Source organism: Eucalyptus grandis, chromosome 1, assembly GCF_016545825.1.
Source record: "Eucalyptus grandis isolate ANBG69807.140 chromosome 1, ASM1654582v1, whole genome shotgun sequence".
NCBI lineage: Eukaryota > Viridiplantae > Streptophyta > Magnoliopsida > Myrtales > Myrtaceae > Eucalyptus > Eucalyptus grandis.
In genome coordinates, this window is record NC_052612.1 from 38,117,022 (window position 1) to 38,140,868 (window position 23,847).

The following is a 23,847-nucleotide window of genomic DNA, read 5'->3' on the forward strand; positions in this document are numbered from 1 at the left end:
ACATCATAAAAGTACCAAAATAGTCCTAAACATTTTGTATTGGTATCAATTCAGTCCTAAACTTTTTAATTGGACCAATTTAATCCTAAACTTTTTCACATTGGTACTAATTCGGTCCATCCGGCTAATTTAAGCCGAAAATTACTGACGTGGCCGCTGGCGGTCTTATGTGGCGCCACATGGACAAATTGAATTGAGGGTAAGGAAAAAAGAAAAAAAAAGGAAAAAAAATTTTAAAATCTCAAAAAATATTAAAAAAATTATAAAATTTGTCCACGTGGCACCATATAAGACCGCCGGCGGCCACGTCAGCAATTTCCGGCTTAAATTAGCCGGATGGACCGAATTAGTACCAATGTGAAAAAGTTTAGGATTAAATTGGTCCAATTAAAAAGTTTAGGACTGAATTGGTACCGATACAAAAGGTTTATGACTATTTTGGTACTTTTCCCAGCAAACATCCACAGCCCCTACCAGTGATTCTCTGCAAATTAAGGGGTGAGACTTTTGAGTCCAGCCTTACCTCTGCCATCCCAGTATCCGGAAAGCAATTCAATCCACCACGCCCTTTAAATTGTATCGTCCTAGTTTGTTCATCTTACCAAGATGCACAATCCATCGGACGGTGAAGTTAGTAAATTTTAGCCTATGGTGTGATTCTCATGACTCCCCGAGCAATGCTATAGTCATCGTATCGTTCCTCTTGATCGTCACTTCTGCTTTCTGACCAAACCTTCTTATCCTGCCATTCAAACAACGTGCCTGTTCTATGGAACTTCAAACACTTCAAGGGTAATTAGGCAAAGATCCAACTGCGATCGGGTAAGATACATTAATAGTCGGCTACAACTACAAGGGAGGTGGATGAAACCAAGTGAAGGATTAGAGAGACTTCGTCACTGGTCACCCCTCACTGGGCCCACTGCCATACGTGCCTCCTGAGGGTGGTGGCTCCACGATTGCTTTAAATTCGATGTCAATGCAGCAAGACAAGAGTCAGATTGATTTGAATACCAAGTTTGGGTTCTCCCTCAACCTACCACTGCCCGACTAAAAAGGATCTTCAAGAGTCTAAAGCGATGCCGCATGTTGGCTAATTAGCTAGACGTGAGCCACAATGACACCACCTCACCACCGCTGCGCATCACCAGACGTGCCACTGCCTACCTTCGTCTCTGTATCTGCTCCATCTCCCCCCGCATCCAAGCCGAGCTCGACCTCCTTGCCTCTGTTTTCACTTTTCTTTGAGCTCGCAGCTGTCACTTGTCTCGACAGCTCATCCATGGGCCTCAGAATCTTAGGCCTCGTAAGCTTGTGGCCACGGACGAACCACCATTGCTAGATCTAGTGCCTCCAAATCCGAAGGCTCGGCGCCTTCCGTAGCTATTGGTACCAAAGTGGTTGGAGAATTCAGAGGTAACACAAATGTGATAAAATAAATGACTACCACTTAAGGCTGCGCATGGTAACATTTCTTGGCCGGGGAATAATTTTTTTTCAGAAATCGTTCTTTTCTATTTCTATTCAGAACAATTTTCATGTAAAAAACCCATTTGGTAACTACACAAAATTTTTACTTTAGAAATAGAAAAAAAAATATAAATGTGTTTGGTAAAAAATAGTTTCTTTTTATATTTATTTTTTTTTTTTTTATTTTTGCCGGTAGACCGCCGCCGCACGCCTGCCGCACGGCCCACGGCCGCCGCCGACCGCGGCCGCCGCGCACGGGCCCATCGGCCACCGTCGACCGGCGGCAACGTCGGCCGGCGACAACGCAGGGCGGCGGCGTCCGGCAGCGACCGGTGGTGGCGGCGCATCGGCCGCGACAACGTGCGGCGACCGGCGGCGGAGACCGGCGGCGGCGACAATCGGTCGGCCTCCGACGACCGACAACCGGCGGCGGCGGCCAGCGGCGGCGGCGACCGGCGGTGGGGATCGGCGACGGCGGCAGCGGTGGCGGCGGGCGACGGTCAAGGGCGGTCAATGGCGGTCGGAAGAGAAAGATAAAAGAAAAAAATTCACTTATTTCTTAAACTTGTTCCCAGGAAACAAGAAGCAACTTTTTTACTTCTCATTTCTATTCCAAAACCATTCTCGGGCTAACTTTTTGTTCAGGAACAAAAACTAACTTCTTTGTTATCAAACAGGTTTCTATTTTTTTTTTTGTTCTAGGGAAGAGAAGAATAGAATTGGGCTGGGGAAGTTTACCATGCGCACCCTAAGAATCCACCTTCGAATACATGATATATAATAAGGTAAGTATGTAATAAGTTTAGGACTTTTTTGATAATTCTCACAAATAAATAGAGCTTTCCCATCATGAATTATGAGACCAAATTGGAGCACGAAATTCTTATGAACAGGTACAAAAAATTGACTCTTAAAATTCTGCCAACAGAGTTGCACTTATTCCCCCCAAAAAACAATTATAGATCAAGTTCTGGATAAGGTTGAGTTGTGCTGAGATAATTTTTTATCATTCTCTCCCGGTTGAAAAAGACTTGTTGTCAATTAGGGCTCATTCGAAAAAGACTTGTTGTCAATTAGGGCTCATTCTCACCATCGACATAAGGAAAAAGATTGGAGACGTGTTGTCAGAAAACCATAATGACGGGGAATTTTGATCTTATAAAGCATTTTCACTTGCTTTCTTTAAGATTCGAAATGGACCATTTGCCCTTGGTTTGATTAACCGAATACGCTCGGGAGAGAAAGTCTTCTCAGGACTCATTGGATAGGCTGTCTTGTTTGGAATAGGAGCATAGGGCAGACAATCTATGCAACGTTGAATCTCCTTCACAGGAGGAAGGCCGGATGAAATTTCATCGGGCATGGACATCACGGAACCCATCAAGTAAAAACCACAAAATTGTTCGGATCTTCTCTTTTGCTTTATTTTCTTCCAATATAAAATAATAGCTTTAGCCTCACAAGAATCCTCCAAAAAATTGAGACTTGGGAATGAAGATTCCTTCCTTCTTCTTTAGTAGGTTTCCGAAACTCTCCATCTAGCAACAGTCCAACATAATCTCGACGCCATCTTTGACGAATGAATAGGTGCTTCTGAAGCCATCATGGATCTCCTTCCACCATATACCATGGTCGTCCAGGAAGTAGATGACATGCATCCTACGGAACAGCATCACGCATAACTACTTTGTACTTTTCACCAATAGAGAATGAAACTAAGCATCGCTTATTTACTTTTAACTCATTACCTTTCTTAAGCCAAGAAAGCTTTTAAGGATGTGGATGGTCTTCTTCCTTGAGTTGCAGCTTGTCTCGATGGTGGTGGCCCCGCCATTTCTCACATCACTATCCATGATGACATTGCATACCTTGCCACAAGAAGTTTACTAGGCGTAACATACATTGGTACAAAGCCATACATCATCATCAAGATGAATTGCAATTAAACTCCTTTACTCTTCCTGAACTCCGAAAGTGATTTCTTCTTCATTGAGTCTTCTTAGAATATATAGTCATATTGTGACTCGTCTTTATGTTCATCCTCCACGAGAGTAATGATCCTTCCTATTGGGACACTCCGAAGCAATATGACCAAATCCATGACACTTGAAGTGACTTTCCTGAGTCACTATTAGGAGTGTTAGGATGGTTAGCCTAAGATGCTTGTTTATACCGGAGGTAACCTTCGAGAAAGACTCTCGCCTCGAACTTCTGTGGTTAGATTATCTTACCGCTTCTATTGCTTTTTCCCTTGAGTTGCTTCCCCTCCTTCATAGCTAATCTGCAAACATCATTCTAATTCCAATAGGGTAAAAATTGGACAACATCGGCATTTTCCGATGAGGGCTGCCAAGGTAACGAGCCATACTTTGCTCCACGGCCTCAGCCACATCATATCCAAGCATGAGATGCTCAAATTCAACAGTTTCAGGAAGAAACTTCTAGAGCCTTTTCATCATATTAACCCACGTTTCAAATTGCCACTCATCTTCACGAGCTCTTCGACGCTTATGATTTTCCCACCAACTTGAGGCATGGTTTTTAGGTTTGATAGCCACGAATTTTATTTTTCGATTCGCGGCCATCAAACCTGTATGTGTCCCTCGATTATGTTGAGCCAAAGGATGAAGTTTTTCTGGATGCATATTGCCTTCAAAGTTTGAAATGTCGCTTGGACATTGAAATCGTGAAAATCACGATTCCAACGACGATAATGCAAAAGAGCCTTTTCACTAAACGTGTCGGAACGGTCTTCATGGAAGGTTCAATCTCCTCTTCGTTTTCTTCTTCTTGACCCTGATGGGGATCATCGCCACTCAACAATTGAGATTGCTCCAATTGTTGTTGGAGTTGTTGCATTTTGTCTTTCCAGATCGTCCAATTCGAGATCAAAACAGTAACCATACGGCTCACGGGTGCATCGACATTAGGTCCATAACGACAACCTACCATAGCCTAGGCTCTGATATCAACCAATATCCAAGTGGTAGGAGATTTAGGAAGAAAAACAAGTTGCGACAATTTAAATGCTCACCACCTAAGCAATCCATCTTAAGATATAAGGCACACATTATACGTAGGTGCTTAACACCTAAGGACTCTATCTTAGGATACAAGGTCCGTAACTCGTCACTCAAAATATATTAATCCACCTCATCAAATAACATGGACAATCATTTTTTTTCCAAATCAAACTAAACAAATTACAATGATTAGTATATCATGATTTGAGTTGATTATGACTACTTTTTCCATAGTTCAAACGTACAAGATCAGAAACAAAATCATCAATGTCTGTTAACTTGAATTAATGAAATGACAACATTGAAAATTTTCATATCGTCCGGAAATTAAATTAAACATGTATCAAAAGATCATGAACTATATTGAGTAAATTAAAAATTCATGTACGACATTGTTTACTATGCAAAATCATCAATTTAAGGGCTATTTGTATTAGTTTCTCTAATTTGAATTATTATGTTGCAAAACCTTGGAATGAATGTGAGGTTTTCAAAGTTTAGTGAGATCAATCTAGAACATTAATTCAAAAGCGTGCCAAAGAAAGGAAAGCGGAAAAAGGAATGAGAGTGACGTTATACCGTGTTTCTAGATTTAGTGTAATCGTCATGCCGTAAACATTCCTGGGTTATAGGGGTATCCTTTTCTGGTGGAGTCATGCCTGCCCTTGCTATTCATTCCCACCTTCCCAACAACGTTAAAGGTAACATTTCTATTATTAAGGTACTTTTTCGTAGGGAGGGCAGAGTCCTGAATCATGTATTTAAAAAATGTAGAAAAAAATATGTCAAACGTTTTCGAATCTATTCATTGAGTCCCAACATTTATAGAGTCTGCTTATTAAATTTTTGTCAAATGAAGTATGATTTTGACCATACTCATTTAAGGAAAAAAAAATAGGGCTTTTGGCATTATAATAGTCGCATGACTTGTTCATGAGAACCAATTAAAGAAGATTGAGAAAGGAAGGAAAAATCCCCATTATTAAATCTTAAAGTTATACCTACAATATCTAAACACGACTTTATGCGAGACAATTCAAATTCCAAAACTTTCTCGCAGGATCTTGCTATAAGGAAAATTTAGATCATTTTAATCATGTCCATATAATTACTTCCTGAGCTTCAACTAAATATTACTCGCTTCTCAGGCTCCTGGTTTGGTTATTTAGTTAGATAATTGGATTCTTGCTTTTGACCGAATACTAGTAATAACAATAATGTTTTTCTTCCTCTTCTTCCTCTTCTTCATTTTTCCGGATCTTCTTATCTTGTTTTCTAAAACCTGGTTCCCAAAACGGTCCCTAGAGAGAGAGAGAGAGAGAGAGAGAGATGCGACTCGTGTGCATTTGACCATTTTCAAAACAATCGTACGCCACTTTCGAATCTCTACCCCCCTCCTCTCTCTCTTTCTCTCTCTCTCGGCTTCTTCGTCCCCTTCCTTCCTTCCCTCTCGACATCGCTCAACCCCTCCAACCTAACCCGAGAACCACCCATTCCATTCCATTTCCTGGCGTCCTCGGAGTTCTTGTGGGCAATGCAAAGTTCCTCCTCCAGGTGACGACGACGTCTCCTCCTCCTCCTCCTCCCGTCTTCTCCCTCGCGATCTCCGCCCCCCCGCGCGCGCGCGTGTCTGCCCTGGATCTGATTCGCCTTCCTCCGCTCCGATTGTAGGCGTGTCTCCAGAATGGGCCCAAGATGAAGGGCAAGAGATCGCCGCCTCTCCTCGGGTTAGGCTTCAAATTCATGGGGGGTTGTTTCAGTTCCGACGACGAACGCGTCCAGGGCCGCCAATACATGGAGAGGATCCCCGGTAAAATCCATCTATCCCTCCCCCCCTCCCCATTTCCATTTTCGGCTCGTTCGCCCATGTGTTCTTTTGTTTCGGCGAACAGTAAATGCGAATGCTTGCCCTTGGATCCTCGTCCTGCGATGTTCACGTCGCGGAGTAAATGCGATCCACTGCATTGTGGTGGGTATCCGGAAGTTATGATCGGTGCGCTTGGATATTAAACGCGGAGCATGACGAAAAAGGCGTGCCTTGAGTTTCGCATTTATTGAGAATCCCTTAAATGACCAATTTTTAAGCACCCGGTTTTTCTGCTGGAAAAAAAAAGAATGAAATTTTTTTGTCGATTGCAGGGAATGATTTCTCCACGTCTCCGACTAAATCGAATAAAGTAGAGGTTAGCAGCGTGAAAAGCATGTCCGGTACGCCAATGGCATCCAAGAATGTTAAAGACCTGCGCCAGAGCCCGGGGTACTCCAATGTCGATATCTTTACGTATGAGGAAATGAGGCTGGCGACGAAGCAATTTCGGCCGGACTTGATTCTCGGTGAAGGTGGGTTTGGAATTGTTTACAAAGGAACCATAGACGAGAATGTCAGGCCAGGTTACCCAACCGTTCAAGTTGCCATCAAGGAGCTAAATCGGGAGGGCTTTCAAGGCGACAGGGAGTGGCTGGTATACGCATCTTATTTTGAAATTTTCTTTAATATGTACGTCTTGTTCTAATTAAAAACTTTGGGAGATCCACTGAATGTAAAAGGGAATGGTTTCACAAGATTCTCTTACCTACATATTAGAGTTCTAAGATTTTACACCTTGCCAGACTTAATATCTCATTGCATTAGTTGTCCTCAGTGAAAAGAGCATTCAGAAGGGAACCCGCAAGAATGCTTCAAGCCTTAGACAAACTAATAAACAGTTTAGTCAATTGCCCATCAACTTAAGCATAAAGAATAAGGTCTACAGAATTTTTTATTCTACATGAGTTTACTCTCAGACTTTCCTATATCGATAGTGCTTTTAAGTACTTCCGGATCTCCAATTATCCTGTCCATATGCATTTATGTCGGGGAGAGAGGGGCCTCGAGAAGGGACCCCCTTTTGTATATTATAGATATTGGCCTTTGAAAATGCTAAAACTTGCACCAGCCAAGCTTTTTCCATTGGCGGAGAGCTTGCGCTTTTGTAACTCCCTGTCATGGGCATTGTCATTTTAGTGATACCTATGGTATTAGTTTGCTATATAGATCTTGGTTTTGCAGGCTGAAGTCAACTACTTGGGGCAGCTTGATCACCCAAATCTTGTGAAGCTTATTGGATACTGCTGCGAAGATGAGCATAGGCTGTTGGTCTATGAATACATGGCGGGGGGGAGTCTTGAGAAACATCTTTTTCGAAGTAAGTTGTTTGTGTAGTGCAAGCTTATGCAACTTAAAGGTTTTAACTGAAGTTATAAATTAGTTAACAGAGAAATGGTGAATGATTTAAACGCTATTAAGTGAAATAGCATGACCCTGCAAGCTTGTGCTTGCCCCTGATGGTTCTTCACATGAAGCTCACATATGGATAATGCTTGGCACTGTTTAGTTGGCTTGAATCAAATGGTTACAACGAGGTGTGGCTATAAGTGCTATGGATGGTTTGATTAGGAGGACTTGCAGTGGCAGATACATGTTTTATAATTCTTATGTGAAGTTTGTGCAAGAGAATAATGTTGGTTTTTGATATATGGTCGTGCCACCAGTGGATTGTTATTGACAGACTAGAACTTTCTTTTTGCAAGAATGTAGAGATAAGCATTGAATAAAGATGTTTGGAGCTTAAACTAAATTAGACAATTTGTCGGTGTTAGATGGTTTCATGTCTATTGCAAAATATTCAATTCCAGATCTTGTTTTGAGTCAACAGTCCAGTGATTCGACATGATATGTGATGTTGCAAAAGAAAAGGTTTAATTTAACTACAGGCGACGACTTTTTGTAATCTTGAGATTCAAAATTGTTGCTTCTCATTACTTTGGCGCTTGTTGTTGCTGATCACTTCATGTAGATGATTTGTTATCTAGTTGCTGATAAGCGAAGAGGATAGGATTTCCTTCAAAGATGCATGCACAACCAGTTAGTCATCTGAAAGTGAATTACCCAATATATATACTAGCAGTCCTTCATCAGTTTTTCCTTTCTTTTGGCTCTTGAGATGCATTCTCATTATCGTTTTTAACCTGGCTTGAGTTACTGCACACAAATTAATGAAGATTAAGATATATGGAGAGATTGAAAGGAGATTTCAAAACTATACTGTGCTATGCTATAGAAACTCTCCTCATGTTTGCATCATCCATCCAAGAACTAGCTGCTGCTCCTTTTATAGTGCACATTTGCACTTTGGAGTTTGGACTACCTTACATAGAATGATTCATCTTTTGATAATTTCACTTTTGTCTACCTATTATATGTCTTTACTTTTCTGCCGTGACATCACATTGTATGTCCTTGCTTTATAGCATATGATGTCTAGATTATTAGTGATGTGGCGCATAGAGGGTTGGTGCATTTCAAGTATGTCTTTTTCTTGAATAATAGTGAATAGATATTGTTGAATTATCCTGATTTTTAGGACCTGATTATCAGGAATATTCAGTCCTGATTTTTTTGGGTCCTAATTATTAGGAAATAGCTGTAAATAACTAGTTAGGAAATGATTTATTAGTATCCCTTAATTTGTGGGATTATAACTTTATTTTTCAGATTTTTTTTTTTCCTAGATTAAGCATGAGGGAGAGTGTGGGAATAATTAAATATTGAACCACACCTTCATCTAACAATTTAAACTTTTAGAACAGTTGACAATGGTCCTACAAAATCTCATAGATAGTAATGTTGTTGCTAGTCTCAAATAAAGTTCGCAGAGAACCAAGTAGTGACTCAAATTGTGAAAGGAACTCTGTGAGATTCTTCTCTTCATTGTTTATATATTGCTGCATGTGCCAAACTCCTAATGAGTATTTCAAGGTCAGGAAGTGCTCCAATAGATGATTAGTGCGTGAAATTCTATTTCACGAGCTGATGCCTCCTGCGTTAGTAGACTATACAACGATGAAACTGTTGAAAACACCTTTTTAGTATGATCAGTGTTTGGATGCTAGGAGTTGGTTGCTCTCTGACATGGTCGAGACGAATGAAGATAGCTTTAGATGCTGCAAAAGGACTGGCTTGTCTCCATGGTGCAGAAAGATCAATTATATACCGAGATTTCAAGACATCAAATATCTTGCTGGATGCAGTAAGTCTTTGATAAGCTTCCCACAGCTTTTTGCAGAATAAATTATATTGTGGGTGATCTGCACTATAAAACAACAGTTATAAATCTATTGAGGATGAAGGCTTGATCTTATAGATCATGTTTAGATACTGGAAGAGATTACAAGCAGCTATATGAAATAGAGCCATTTCTTACTGAAATCATCATGTCATGGTTGCATATTCTCTTGCATACCTTGGGAACGGATGTATATACTTACAATTCTCATGGGTGACTTCCTGTCTCAAGTTTACCCTTGACAACCATGATTATTATTGCAGGACTTTAATGCAAAGCTTTCAGACTTTGGGCTTGCAAAGGATGGACCTGTGGGCGACCAAACTCATGTCTCGACACGTGTAATGGGCACATACGGCTATGCTGCACCAGAGTACGTAATGACTGGTACGTGTTCAATGGTACTAAGTCATCATTAATCAATCAGGTGGTGCGGGAGCATATGCGACTGTAGTAGTGAAAGCAAGATTCTCTGCTTTTGTTGACTAGAAATGTCTTTGTCCCCACAAAAAAGGGTAAATAGAATGCTGAGATAACAGGAAATATACAGGAAATAATATTCTCCAGCCTCTATAATGCCCAAACTTTTAGATGGTCCTCAAGGTTTGACCCATAAGCTTACCGCCTCAATACTAGAGAGACCCATGGCACTTTTTCTCTGCTTCAACTCTAGACAGCATGATTTGTTCATTTTTTCTGCATCAAGTGTGGCCTATGGAAGGTATAACGTGGCTACTCGCTAGGCTCCAAGTATAGTTGTTCTGTCATTCTTTCTCTACAATGACATTGACATAGAACAGTGAGTCCTGACATAATTAGCCTGAGTTGTTTGATTTTAGAACTTGAATGAAAAATGACTGAAGAAGCAATTTTCTTTAGGCATCATAGCGAATGGTTCCTAAGCATCACAACTAGGGTTTTCTAAGTGTCTTGAAAGGAATGATGTCAAACATTTCAAAGGCAAGACTAGCCAAATTTATAACCCATCAACGCTGTTGAAAAGAAAGAATTGCAACTTTTTTGTAGGCTCTTCTAAAAATACTAATCGTGATTGAAATATGAACCTTTTACTATAATCATAACTAGAATAGGTGTTAGAATGTTCAACCCAAAACATTGAGTCAATAAGTGGAGTGAGATTTCATGAATATAAGGCCCATTCAATCACCTTAGTCAAGTGGTCCATAATATAATTTAACACCCCCTTTCACAAGCACAATGGACAGAGAGCACCACGTGGAATTGATGAATGGGGAGCCTCACTTGCCAAATAAATCTGGGAGGGAACCTGGCTCTGATTCATGTTTGAATGTCCAATCCAAAATTTTAAGCTGATAAGTGGAGGAGACCACATGAATAGAGGGCCCATTGAAACCCCATAGAAAAGGGATGTGGATGTACTTTTCCAATGGGAAACCTCTAAAGGGGAACATGATATCTTTAGAAAGAAAAAAAAGAAAAGAATGGGAGTAAGATCCTAACAGTGCAAAATTCTTTGGTGATAAGTTTGCTAATTGAACTCAAAGGAGAACTTTAGTTCTTTTTGGACTCCTATTTGAAATGTGGACCCATGCACTGTCCGTCTTCACCAGATTTGATGATATTGCAAAATATTTAGGCAAATGTCTAATTATACAACTTGTGGGCTGCCATTATTCTCCCCTGGATGGGTAAGACTCATCCTCGAGTTTTGAAGTCCTAAACTATCAGATTTGTCAGTTTCACCCTAATAACTGCAAGCTTTGTAACTCAAAAAAATTTAATGATTAATTGGAACTCGTGGAAATATCTGTTGAACAAATCCTTTGGATCCTTCAGTTTGAATGGTATCATGGGACCAATTTCCTCATCTACACATAATCTTCATGGCCACCTTGATCTGATTTTTCTTTTTCCCAACTTGCATTTCAGTTGTACATTGATAAGCCGAATGGCCTAGTTTCTCACATTAGAAGTACGCATTGAACAATTTGAAATGCTTGCTTCATCAGCATTCTCAATCTTCAACATGTAATCAAATATTCTTTTGTGAATCAACTTTTTCCATCTTCAATCATGGATTCGCCTGACACTTGAAGATCATTCACACCTTCTCTATTTTGATATTGAGAAGGGACTAAAATTTTGTTTTAGTGGGTGGCACTCCTAGGGTAATGAGAATCTCGTTCGGTAATTTTACTGGTGATAGGAAATTTATTAGCAGGAAACTTGTAACTCCTAACAAAAGAAGGAAACATAATAGAGTTCTAATGGTGCTCGGATTATGAATGTACTAATTGAACTTGAAGGAGAATCCTCATCGTTTTAAGGCTTTTTTTTTTTTTTGGGTTGTGGATCGATGTAACATCTATTCTTCCCAAAATGCAATGATAATGGAAACATAAGCTCAAACATCAATTTTTTCAATCTTGTGGGCTGCATCAGATATGCAACGATAATCAAGATCAAATATTAGACTCGTCTCACTCAATGAGCAAAGTTGTTGGATTGCTATATCACTTTGTAAACCAATTGTGTATACTAATCTCTTTGGTGTTATCCCGTGTTGAATGCAAGGGGTGATAAGTAGGTAAATACTTGCTAAGGGAACTTGTTCACATCCTGGAGTGTGGAAGCAGAATTGCTTCAATTGACATTGCTATGGCCTGTCAAGTTTCTTTTATGTATGGCTTGGGTCTTATTTAATGGATTATTCTTTGTGTTTGGCCAGGTCATTTAACCGCTCGAAGTGATGTTTATGGGTTTGGGGTGGTTCTACTTGAAATGCTTATTGGAAGGAGAGCAATGGACAAGTCAAAACCTAGTCGAGAGCATAACCTGGTAGAGTGGGCCCGACCTCTGCTGAATAATAATAAGAAGCTTCTTAGGATCTTGGACCCCAGAGTGGAAGGACAGTACTCAGTTAAAACTGCTATAAAGGTGGCCAATTTGGCGTATCAATGCCTTAGCCAAAATCCAAAGGGAAGACCCTTAATGAACCATGTTGTTGAAATACTAGAAAGTTTTCAGTCAAAGGAAGAATACCAGGAACAAATGATGATTGAGAGTGGACGTGGGAGTGTTACTCTTTTTGAGGTTTCAAAGGAGACTGAGGAGCATAGGACCCTGAAATCAGAAAGTGAAAGGAAGGAGGTGCAGAGTAGAAAACCAGCTCATCGAGGGACCAAGAGTCAACCTCCAAATGAGGTTGACCATAATGATGATTCTCCGGATTTGGGGTGTAATGCGAAATCAGCTTCTAGCAGAATTTGAAGTTTTGCCTCGTGTGGATGGAAGTTGAAATCTTGTAATCTATCAACTTTCTTGTCCCCTTGGAGTTGTGGAATGCTTATTTGATTATTCATTGCTGTAGAAATTGGAGGTCCAACATATTTGAGTACTGGCTACAGACGTCGCTTGGGTTCATCGCTTGCTTTTTGTTCATCTTGCCTGCAAATATATGATGGTAGGTTTTGCTTTTACGTATCGCTGGAGACCACTGTAGGTACATTAGTTGCTTATGCACGGTTGGCCTCTAAAACAGCAAAGCTCCTACTACGATGATTAGCTAGCTTAATGCAATAAACCATTTTAAGTAATTTTTACCGCGGGCTTCTCAGTTTGGAATTCTCACATTGATCTACCAAACAGGAAGCTTGCGCCAAATTATTCCTATTGGCACCGTGGGAAGGATGCTGGACACATCCCAATGAGGAATGATAATGAACTTACGTGCATGCTTCTAGCACTCACAACATTAGTTATATGTTAAAGTAGACATTTCAACTAAGAGAGTCGAAAACGCTTGATTTCTACATTGCTCAACTTCCTGTTGCCCATAAACATGACAACGTATTTTTCATTCTTGCAATCCGCTATCCTAGACGTATCTCTTGAATCCGTAACTTTCTTGGGTCATTTCCTTCTAAAATGCAAAATAAGGAAACATGAATCGAATCTAAAATAAGATCCATCCCTGCAGTTTCCTTTAACGTTAGGGAGCATCAGCTTTTCAACCTATTCAAAAGTCTAATGCTGAATTGCTAATTACGTTTTCACTTTGCAAGTTCGCTTGCGGGCATTAGGATGATTGAACATTCCTTGAAATAAACTTGACAAAACTGGAAATAAGGTACAATAAGGCCCGTAATCAATTGAAGTGGGCAACAAGCATGAATTAAAATCACTTTTTGATTCGTGATCAAAATAGCTACAATGCGCACGATGAGTGCCATTGACTTTGGACATGCAAATCTCTATGCTACAATGGCCTCAAGCGACTACAAGGGCGAATTGGCAGCTTCACTTTTTCCTCCCACCTAAATACATCAGCTGCCCGTTCCTGGTGATAGAAAAGTAACCGTTAATAAGTTCCATAACATTTTCATATTCAATTTAAACAGAATAGTCACAAAAAAAAAAAAAAAGCTAGGTAAATGGTGATTGTCTCCTACACAACCAGTCAAGTAACTCTTCCAAATATTATTTGAGCCTATAAAACTCAATGAATTTATATACAAAGTTCTTGTGGAAGGACTAGATTATTGCAAACACAAACTAGGAGAAGGAATTTATTTAAGGAAAAATCATAAGAAAAATGATAGATGGAAAGACGACTGATGCATCCAAACCCCCTTTTCTGGATAAAAATAAAATGCCGAGTCTCGATAGTTGCATCATGACATAATAGTCAATGTAACATCAGATGTACCAAAGAACCATAATTGTTGCCAAATCTCTTTAACTTGAATAACTTTTACATTATTGGCCAGTTGCCACTGGGGAATAATGACACAAGAAGATTCTAACTGCTATAGCCAAGATATGTTAGAACTTTTCTTCCAGTTTCTAGCTTTGTTGATTCCATAGAAAAGGTTCAAAGCCCAAATTTTGAGAACTCCACTACTCCAAGTATCACGCAGCAAATTCAATATTTGACTGCCTTTCTCTGGTTTATGTACTCATCCACCTGATAATAAGTCGGGGTTCAGTAGTCTAAGAAAGCAAATGTGCAACTTTAAAAGTAAAGAGATTACCGCTAACCATGGGGTACACTCAAAGTGAAACTGACATGAAACACATGTAAAGAAACTACAATGGCAAGTTGTTCTGTCCCTGGACATATTCATCATTGATATTATTCGAGGTTGCTGAGATGTCCAACCCAATCTCTAAATCATTAGGTGAGATATGTTTAACAAGCGATGTGAGATACCTTAGACAATATGTTTACAAGGGCCATATAAACCTTGTGGACAAGTAATGTGAGATATTTCAACACCTGATCTCCCATGGAAACTGTCCTAAGAACGGCAAGTGGAATTGATGACCTAGGGGAAATGCAAAGTAAAATTGGAGCGAAACTTGGACTCTAATGACATGTTAGAATGTCCAATTTAAAAGCTTAAATTAATAGACAGAGGGACATCATAAACCATATAGACAGGCAATGTGGAATAATTCAATAAAGGCATTACAACCTTGAAATATCTATCAGACCTATGATGTTTTTTGGCTTTAAAAGAAATATAGAGTTCCATTTTCTCGAGTTTAGAGAAGTATGAACACACATAATACAGCATTTCATAACAATTCACTGAGCAATACCAGTATTCCATAGCATATATAACAAAACCATGCCCTCTGGTCAAAGCAAGTACAGTAGTTTTATTTCTCTTTGTTGGCATATATACAAGCCTAGCCATACTGATATTGTTCAAATATGAGTAGACTAAGGAAATGTGCCACAAATACACTTTCATTCACATCAGATTGCTTCAAAACAGACAAATGTTTTCATGTAAGAAAACCCCTCTTCAGAAGCTAATCTGGGTAGAGTTCCAGGAGTAAGCTCTAATTTTTACCCATTACATACCTTGCCTTCTTTAGAGGTATAGGTTCCAAGCTCAGAGTATAAGATAATGTGAGAAACGAAATTGTTGACTGAGACAGGGTGACATGGAAGATGATATGTTGTATCACTTAGGAAAAAAACAAGAGATCAAAAGCCTTTGCACAGAGAGCATGAGATAGCTTTGAGTCTTTTCCAAAAGAGAGAAAAAAAGGGTGGGGGAGGGTGTTACTTGGAGTACTGCAGCGATTCTGTATTAAAAGATAACTGAGGGAGGGTGAGGGTTGTATTCAACCACAGAGAACTACATAGACAACAAAATTTTGACTATAAAGGGCAATCCACTCGAGACTAGCAAGACATCAAGTGGTGTAATTGGGACAAAGCATTGAAAAACTGTTTTGTGCTTTCCATGCGTGTAGAGTTAAACCTAGCAGTCTTACATGCTAGCTAATGGTTTAGATAGAAAAAAAAAAGGCTTATGCCAATAATGAATTAGATGTATCACTGGAGCCACACCACAGCCTTAGATCAAATCAAAGAACAAGTCACTGTAAGTCATTTATTAAGCCTGCCCATGATCATAAAAAACTCAATTCCTTTATGTCAGTGGAGATTAACATGGTACTTGAGCAATGATGGTTACCCTACAGTACTTATTCACTTTCTACATTACTAGCCATTGCACTCTTCTCCTTTTTGGACCGTGCCCCATGTATTTTCTCAAGTACCATGCTTTGCTCAATATAGTATTACCGTCTTTTCCATGTATTTGACTATTGGGCTATGAGAAAATTATACTTTAGCTTTGACAGATGTTTTTCCATTTTGAAAAGGTAATGTAAAAGGGTCTCCAATTAGATAAGTGCTAACTAGAATCTTGCACCAAACGAAAAAACTTCGACAGAATAAGTGCATGTTACAAAGTCAATAAAGTTGAGCACAATACCCAATAAGTGGTGCAATTTCACAGCCATTTGATTAGCAGATCTTCTTTCTGCACTACTAGAGAACTCCATTTTAACAACTTCATGAGTAGCAGACATGACTTCTTCCTTTGCTTTCATGGAGAGAATGAAGTAAGTGGGCCCATGGATGGTGCTCAAATCCACTACCTGAAGTAGTAAAACAAAACAGAATTTTTATAGTTCATGTTTCAAACAAGAAATTATTATTTCTAAAGCAGACAGAACTTAATATGAGAAACTGACAATATCTATGGAATGAACATTTAAGGAGGGCATAATTCATTCAAAAAAATCTTGTAAAGGGAAATAGAAAGAGCTTAAGGGTACACTATTATAGACTTCCCAGCTTTGATTTACCCAAAAAATCTTATTTAAAAGGCATAACTCACAGGCGAGGCCCATAATAAGTGCATCAAGACACAATTTCAACTCTATCAAGCACCTCTTTTTCTACGATACAGCAGGATGAATCAAAAAAGCACAGCCACTTAGCAACTGCCTTACAAGACAATTTCATTCTATGATACTAAAGTGACTTACCTGCTGCAACCATGGAACAATGGGGCCCACAGACCTTTGCTCCATGAAGAATGAAGCCAGAGTACAAAGAAGGTCACTAGCAGTTTTCTGTGATAAACTATCCAGAACAGGACCAGTTGCGTTGACAAGCTCATTCAGAACATGCTCATCACCTAATATCAGAGCTTCAGCATATGCAGATTCGAGGTCACCTTCACGGAGAAAATCCCTGATATGCTTCCACACACTATTCTTAGTGGGACCATTATGTCTAGCATTTGCACCTGAATCTCCTTTTCTTTGAACACTAACGATGCTTTGTGCTCCCTGCACTGAGAATTTATGACAATCCTTACCCAAATGACTCCTGGACGACCTCGTACTGGAAGCCATCCACACATCCGCATCTTGCTTTAAATTTGCTGATTTGCTCCAGTTCCTATCAAGTGAATTGTTATCCCCAAATTCACTCTTCCTCCGGGTCATAATGGAAGGCCGTTTTTGTTGCATATCCACTGATGTCCGGGGGGTACATAGAGAAAGTCTTGGGGAATCAATACTTTCATCTTTTCTCATACATTTGGAGCCTCCCATAGAAGCATATCCATCCTCATGAATATAGTCCTGCGATATTCTTCCAACAGCAAGCTCTAAAGCAATCACTTTTGACTTTATGAGAGACAAGCTTTCACTCGTGCTGGTGGTGAACACCTGAATTTTATCTTCACATGAGCAAGGATGTAGTGGTTTCTTACTTCTTATAGACTTCAATACATGCACAAGCATGCTGACACCAAGAATAATCAGTGCTTTCAACGGACGAAAAAGCAGTATCCAAGAAGAAAATTGAACTTCAAGATAGGTTATAACAAAGCATGATAATTCTAGAATGGACAAGGCTAAGTGGCTAACTAGCAAGGAGGCACATCATGGCAGGTAAATCAGGATAATTAGTTATTCGGAGCATGGTTTCTTAGCTACGAGAAAAGAAAATAAGTTAAACTTGCGGTTAGCCAATAAAATATAGATGATGTTCACTGCAACTGCACACACCATGGTAGACACACATTATAGTTGTTAAAACATTAAAAAGGTAAAATTTATGTCACCTGCAACATATCCAACAAATTTGACTGTTTTTTCTCTATCGCCAAAAGCTGTTTGCGAATGGAAATCATTTCATTTGCTGCTTTCTGACAACATCCAAACATGGCTGGATAGCTGGATTCTGTCACCGTAGAATCAAGACTTCTGCGATCCTGCACTGTAAATGGATACATGTGTCCCTCGCTGCTAACTTCTTCGGTGACATGCTGATGACTGGTTCCACGGAAATCATGAGAACTCTCATCAATATAGCCTTTAGAAACAGTCATGATCTTGGTCTTGAAACTATCAGCACCAAGATTGGAAACAGAGGAGCACTCCTGTTGGTCATCTATGATACCATAATCATAAACATCATCTTGCATGCTCGTGACGTCGGCACTTATTCTCTCTGCTCCATTGGTAACAAAACTACCTTCAGGTTCATGTTCTTCACAATGTTTGACAGACATCTTTGTGTTTCTTGGAACCGCAATTTCTACATTCCAATCCTCCGGTTTTGGATGTTCTTGCTTCTCCACAAAATTTTGACATGCTTTTCTAGCGCTTAACCCAATCCTCTTCTTCATTAAATCTCGACCCACACTTTTTAAGATGGCCACCCGCCCGGATTCACTTGCACTAGTCAAATCACTTAAGTCACCGCCGTAATTGTTTCCTGAAGTAAATGCATGTTTAGACCAATGAAAGAAGTGAATACAAAAAGGGCATATGAAAACAACTTAGAAAGAACACTACTTTAAAGTCGTTTCTCCTCACATGACCAAAAGTCAACTATTCAAATTAACAGATGTCAAAAGTAAAAGCTATAAGATGTTATCCTGCTTGTGTCTACAGCCAACATCCAACCAACCAAAGATGCATGGTAATTCCATTTGTAAAGCATGGACCAGCATCTCAAATTGATAAGTACATTGTATATACTACTATCCCTGGCTTTCAGGAAAACCAGACCGTCACTCACATAACTAGACATAAAATATCTACTCGCTTAAAACAAACAGTTTAAAGCCGTAGTAACTGTCAATATTACCTTACAAGAAACTGCTACGGTGAATATAAAACATTCCATATAGATAAAGCATCTGTTAAATTTCTATGAACTTCATTGGAATCTTGGAACTCCACATAACGTGGTGGTAATTCTTTTGTCTTGAGTCCAAGCAAACCATTCTTTTGTCTTGAGTTTACACTAGAAGGCAAAAAGAATTATATTCAAAGTGATGCAAAGCAAGAACAAGTGGCAAAAGTTATATGGACTTTTCGAAAAGAAATCGTCCAAATTCAAACAACTTTTGAAATAATCCCAATTTCTCATTCCTTCGACACAGAGACATAGGAAGCAGTAAAAAATATGCAGGATATGTGTGCATGTTTAACTTTAGCAGCTTTAGTTATCCTTTTACTCTCCCTTCTTGAATATTGACACAGAAATAAGTTAAGGTTTGTCAAAAATGAAGTTTGGGAAAAAGGTAACATGAAGTGATAGGCATCATTATGGTCTTACGCATGCATTTTCCAAAATTGACAGTGAAGCAAAACAGAAAAAGTTCAATACGACAATGCTGACCAGGTATGGTTGTCCAAACATTTGTAGATAGTAAAGCATATGGCTACCTAAACTTTCAGGCAGCTTAAGAAAAAATTGGGAGACAAAAGGGGATACACATTTATCTAGTGTACATTATCTCCATGGCAAGACATATTACCCAGGCTACTTGTGAACATAAGTGAAACCAACTAAGAAGACAAATCAAAACTTGATTAATAAGATTAAAGAAACAATTGAACCAAGAAAACCACTCATTGAGTTGAGGCTATATATGCAAGCCCTAGAATGATGGTGCATTCTCTTTCAGATGATTTGTAAAAGAACAATCAATTCATTTCCTTTAGTTACACATGTACGTACAGGCATATGCCTTTACAAAGAAACAATACTAGTTGAATAAGAAACATAAGCAGAACAGTGCAAAGTCAGGCCACACAGTTTACATCAGTTCATAGTTTCTAGAGGTAGAGCAAACCTATGGATTTTTAATCACGAGAGTATATAGCCAACATCTTTCCACAAAATTCTTAGTACCAAAAAATGAAAGAAAAATAGTCTGAACCTTTAACAGAAGATCCACACTCTGATGGTTCAGGATGATCCTGACCAGGAATATTTTTCCAGCAATGTAATGCTTGCAAAACTGTGTCCCTCACTGGTTTAACCTAATTAAAATAATAATTACTCAGATATGATCAAGATATATTTGTTAAAGGAACAGAAGAAGAGTTATCTCAATGAGAAACCTTATCAAAACGACATGCTTCGAGGGACTGTACACAGGACGCCTTAAAAGTTCCCAAGTAACATCCACCACTCGAAGCAATTTCTGCTAATGCTAAAGAAGCAGCTTTACGCGTAGCCCAATCGCTGCTTTTTAATGCTTCTTGAATACTAGTTAGTGCAGCAGACAAACCATTCGCCGTTGCAGCACCACCTGCCTGGAAGAGAGAGAACTTCTCTGAAGAGACTTCCTTTGCATACAGTAAAAATATGTGAACAAAAAGTAGATTTAACCTATCTATAAAATGATATCTAAGCCTACTATTGGTCAAAAGAACGCGCAGATATCATCTCCCTCTGTCAGTTGCACTCAGAAATAAACATTCATCCACAAGTTGTGCAGTGTAGGATGAAGAAAATGCTGGTCTTTCCCCCTTCTGTAAATATCGATGTGCTAATGAGAGAAAATAGCATATGTCAAGAACAGTCCCCAGATGACAGCAGAATACAAGAAAGATGGACCAAAAATTCAAATTGCATGTACTAACACCTGACTAAGGTAATTTACTCCAAGAACATCCCAAACTGACATAGCCATACGACATTCAAAAAAGCAAAAGGAACCACACAAACACACAAGATCCCTGAAAAACTCGAAATCGTACCATAAACAAAACGTGGCAAGTTTCACCTCGTCAAAATCATAAGTAAAATTACCTGAATGATACTTCTATTTAGCTCAATGACTGCTGCTTTGGCCATGAAATGTGGATTCCTGAGTAACTTCGCTGTTCGAGTCAAGATGCGCTGTAGAATTGATACCGGAGGGTCACCGGTACAGTCAATGACCCTTGCCAAACACAATGCCGAACCCGACTGCACCTGCTTATTCTGCTCGCCCAAGGATTCAAAAAGCGGCCTCACCAACGTGATAAAAATCTGGCCTCTCTCGCCAGGGTGGTTAGTTAAGGACGAAGCCAAAACGCCCATCGTCTGCACACAAGCATCCCTCACACCCGAGTCTGAGTCCTTGAGCCGTTTGACAAGGCTAGAGACCATCTTAACAAGATACGGGCCGATGAGACCCTCGTGAGATTTTACCAATGTCCCTATCAGCCGAATACATTCCCTTCTGATAGCACATTTCTGTTCGGAATCAGTGTCGAGTATGCAGGAGAGGAACGGGGCTATAGTGTCGGAATTCAAGCTCTCAGCTGCCTTCTCCAATTCCTCGACTCCAATTTGATGCGTATCTCTGTCGGCGACCTTGTTGAGGGCGAGAACCACCTTCTGCTTCAGCTCGAAGACAACCTGTTGAGGAGTCGCCCTACCAGACCCTCTCCCTCTTACGGACGACTGGTTCTTCATCCTAACAAGAAACCGAGAGCAAGAGCACCTACTCCGCACAAGTTAGAATCACCGTCTTGCTACATTGGCTAAGAGTGATATTCACGGCATTCCATTTCCAACAACGACTCGACGCACTTAATGCCACAATCGACCTTTGCCGTTGAAGACACCATACCGATCCTGTCATGCAAAAAAAGAAAAAAAAAAAGAAAAAAAAGGAAGGAGTTTTAGTTGAAGAACAAAGAACAAACTGCAATATCTCAAAAGTTTTCGGCTGACCACATTACAAGAAGTGAGCAACTTCGGCAAAGTTAAGGGAAGCACATCTTAATAATCCACAACTCATGGAGCCCCAGGGAAAACTCCAATCTCTTGGTTCCGAGAGAAAGGAATTCGAGATGAGCAGCCTAGACAGGAGGAGTAACCAAAGGGGGGAAGGAGACCTATCATGGATGGCGATCGAACTTGCGAAGAGCTTTCCATGAAATGGTAACCAACCCCCCAAGAAGTAAAAAGGCAAAGAGGAATGATTCCAACTCCTTAAGAGTGGGAGGGTGCGTACCAGTTACAACCAGCGAGCGAGCGAGCGAGCGAGCAGAGAGAGAGAGAAGAGGAAGAGGAAGAGGAAGAGGAAGAGGAAGAGGAGAAGAAGCGCACACGCAGAGAGAGAGTCAAGTGACGGAAAGCATAAATAAATAAATAAAAATAATCGGTATCATCAGATTCATCACCACATTCAAATTCACTTGAAGTCGCTATCTGTGATCGGAGGGGGGGAATCTCGATGCGGCGAGACTGAGAGAAATGAGAATCCCGGATATCCTACTTCGAGGATCGAGATCGAGAGAGAGAGAGAGAGAGCACCCAACTTTTTGCTTTCAAGGATTTGATTTTTTTGGGGCTTCAAATTTCGCGCTTCTCCCACTCCCCTCCCTGGCGATTTGAAACGACGAGGAGATGGAGCGGGGTGTGGGGGGGCCGTCTTCGCTGTGGGCCGGAGCTGCCTCTCCGCCTTTTTGGGCTCTCTCTCTCTCTCTTCCTTGTTCTCTCCACTGTTAACTGTCCGCGAAACTTCCCCACTCCTCACCATAAAAAATTCTACTTCATCGACAGATAATTCCTCGGAACACGTAATCAACCTTCGTCTCCATGTTTCTCCTGTTTATCTGATACTTGAGAACAGCTAATAGCCTCGGAGACACACAATTTGATATCTAATCTAACAATCTTTTCAAGACTGATTTGGCAGTTTATAATTTAACTGAATTTGCCCTCGTGTATGAATTTATTGACGTGTTCGACTAATGACTAGCGTTCTTATCATTCATTTGGATGAAGGCATAATTTACTATAGTTGAATATTATTCGATAGAAAGTATCGGTGGCTCTAATTTCCCTCCTGCTATATATGCTAAAGACTTCTTTGGAACTTCTACGAATGCTGCTTTCGTGAAATTCTTCCAATGAGTAAATGTGTTTCCATTTCCTACTCCAGACAATTAATCATCGTGATCAAAAATTCGCCTTCAATTAATTTCTTTATCACTAGTTTAGTAAATTTTAGTTTCCCATAGTAACAAAGGATATCAACCCCGCACAACCAATCAAATGCTTTTAAGCTGCGTTTGGCAACCACTTTGCCCAACTATCTTTGAGCTCCTAAAGATCTTTGGGCTAACGTAGGGGTATTTGGCAAAAAAATTTCAACCCCCATTAGGAGAATGCCAGCCTTGGGCTTTCGGCTTTCTTAGCATGCCCACGCACGTACTGTTCATTTCTTCTTCTTCTTTTTTTTCCCAAAATTGTCCTTACAAACTTTTTATTTTTCTATTTCTTGCCCTTGTGAGGAGACACTGTTCATCTTCTCCATCGAGGGTGACGAGTTTAGCTCTTCCTGATTGTGAGGGGCCGGTGACGACTAGAGGGACGCCGGCGTGGTCGCGACAACCTAGGTGATCATCATCGAAGAGTCAAGCGACCTCCATGAGTTGCGGCGACTCAACAACCATGGCGAGGGGCCGCCCCGGCAAGTCACGACAGCCTAGATCTAGGTCCTCATGGCTTAGATCTAAGTTGCCATGACCTCAGGCAAGGGTTGCGTGGCCCTGACAACAGTTGCTCAGGGTTGCGCAACCACTAGTGAGGTCATGCAACCCAAGCACGGCCCTCACCGAGGTCGCGCGACCTCAGGCAAGGGTTG

At 40.2% G+C, this 23,847-nt stretch overlaps 2 protein-coding genes across 7 annotated transcripts; one reads left to right on the forward strand and one right to left on the reverse strand.

Annotated features, from left to right (window-relative positions):
- The first annotated feature begins 5,824 nt into the window (after positions 1–5,824).
- Positions 5,825–13,019, forward strand: LOC104435881 (probable serine/threonine-protein kinase PBL17). 2 transcript variants are annotated; one of them, XM_039313303.1, is made up of 7 exons: positions 5,825–6,047; positions 6,165–6,303; positions 6,633–6,955; positions 7,543–7,678; positions 9,426–9,562; positions 9,862–9,985; positions 12,309–13,019. In XM_039313303.1, the coding sequence occupies exons 2-7, from the start codon at positions 6,189–6,191 to the stop codon at positions 12,848–12,850; spliced, it is 1,377 nt and encodes a 458-aa protein (XP_039169237.1). In that variant the 5' UTR covers positions 5,825–6,047; positions 6,165–6,188; the 3' UTR covers positions 12,851–13,019. The 2 variants fall into 2 exon arrangements, with proteins under 2 accessions (XP_039169237.1, XP_039169231.1); XM_039313297.1 differs by having other exon boundaries at positions 5,826–6,303.
- Positions 13,020–13,649: 630 nt separating this feature from the next.
- LOC104435882 (TORTIFOLIA1-like protein 2) lies at positions 13,650–22,508 on the reverse strand. Of its 5 annotated transcripts, none has more exons than XM_010048575.3 (8): positions 22,379–22,508; positions 21,015–21,827; positions 20,321–20,515; positions 20,137–20,239; positions 18,025–18,680; positions 16,937–17,626; positions 16,378–16,543; positions 13,650–13,919 (listed from the first exon to the last, which is right to left on the reverse strand). In XM_010048575.3, the coding sequence occupies exons 2-8, from the start codon at positions 21,663–21,665 to the stop codon at positions 13,906–13,908; spliced, it is 2,475 nt and encodes an 824-aa protein (XP_010046877.2). In that variant the 5' UTR covers positions 21,666–21,827; positions 22,379–22,508; the 3' UTR covers positions 13,650–13,905. The 5 variants fall into 5 exon arrangements, with proteins under 5 accessions (XP_010046877.2, XP_010046879.2, XP_010046880.2 ...); XM_010048577.2 differs by lacking the exon at positions 22,379–22,508 and adding an exon at positions 22,210–22,268; XM_010048578.3 differs by lacking the exon at positions 22,379–22,508 and adding an exon at positions 21,935–22,151.
- Between the last annotated feature and the right edge of the window lie 1,339 nt (positions 22,509–23,847).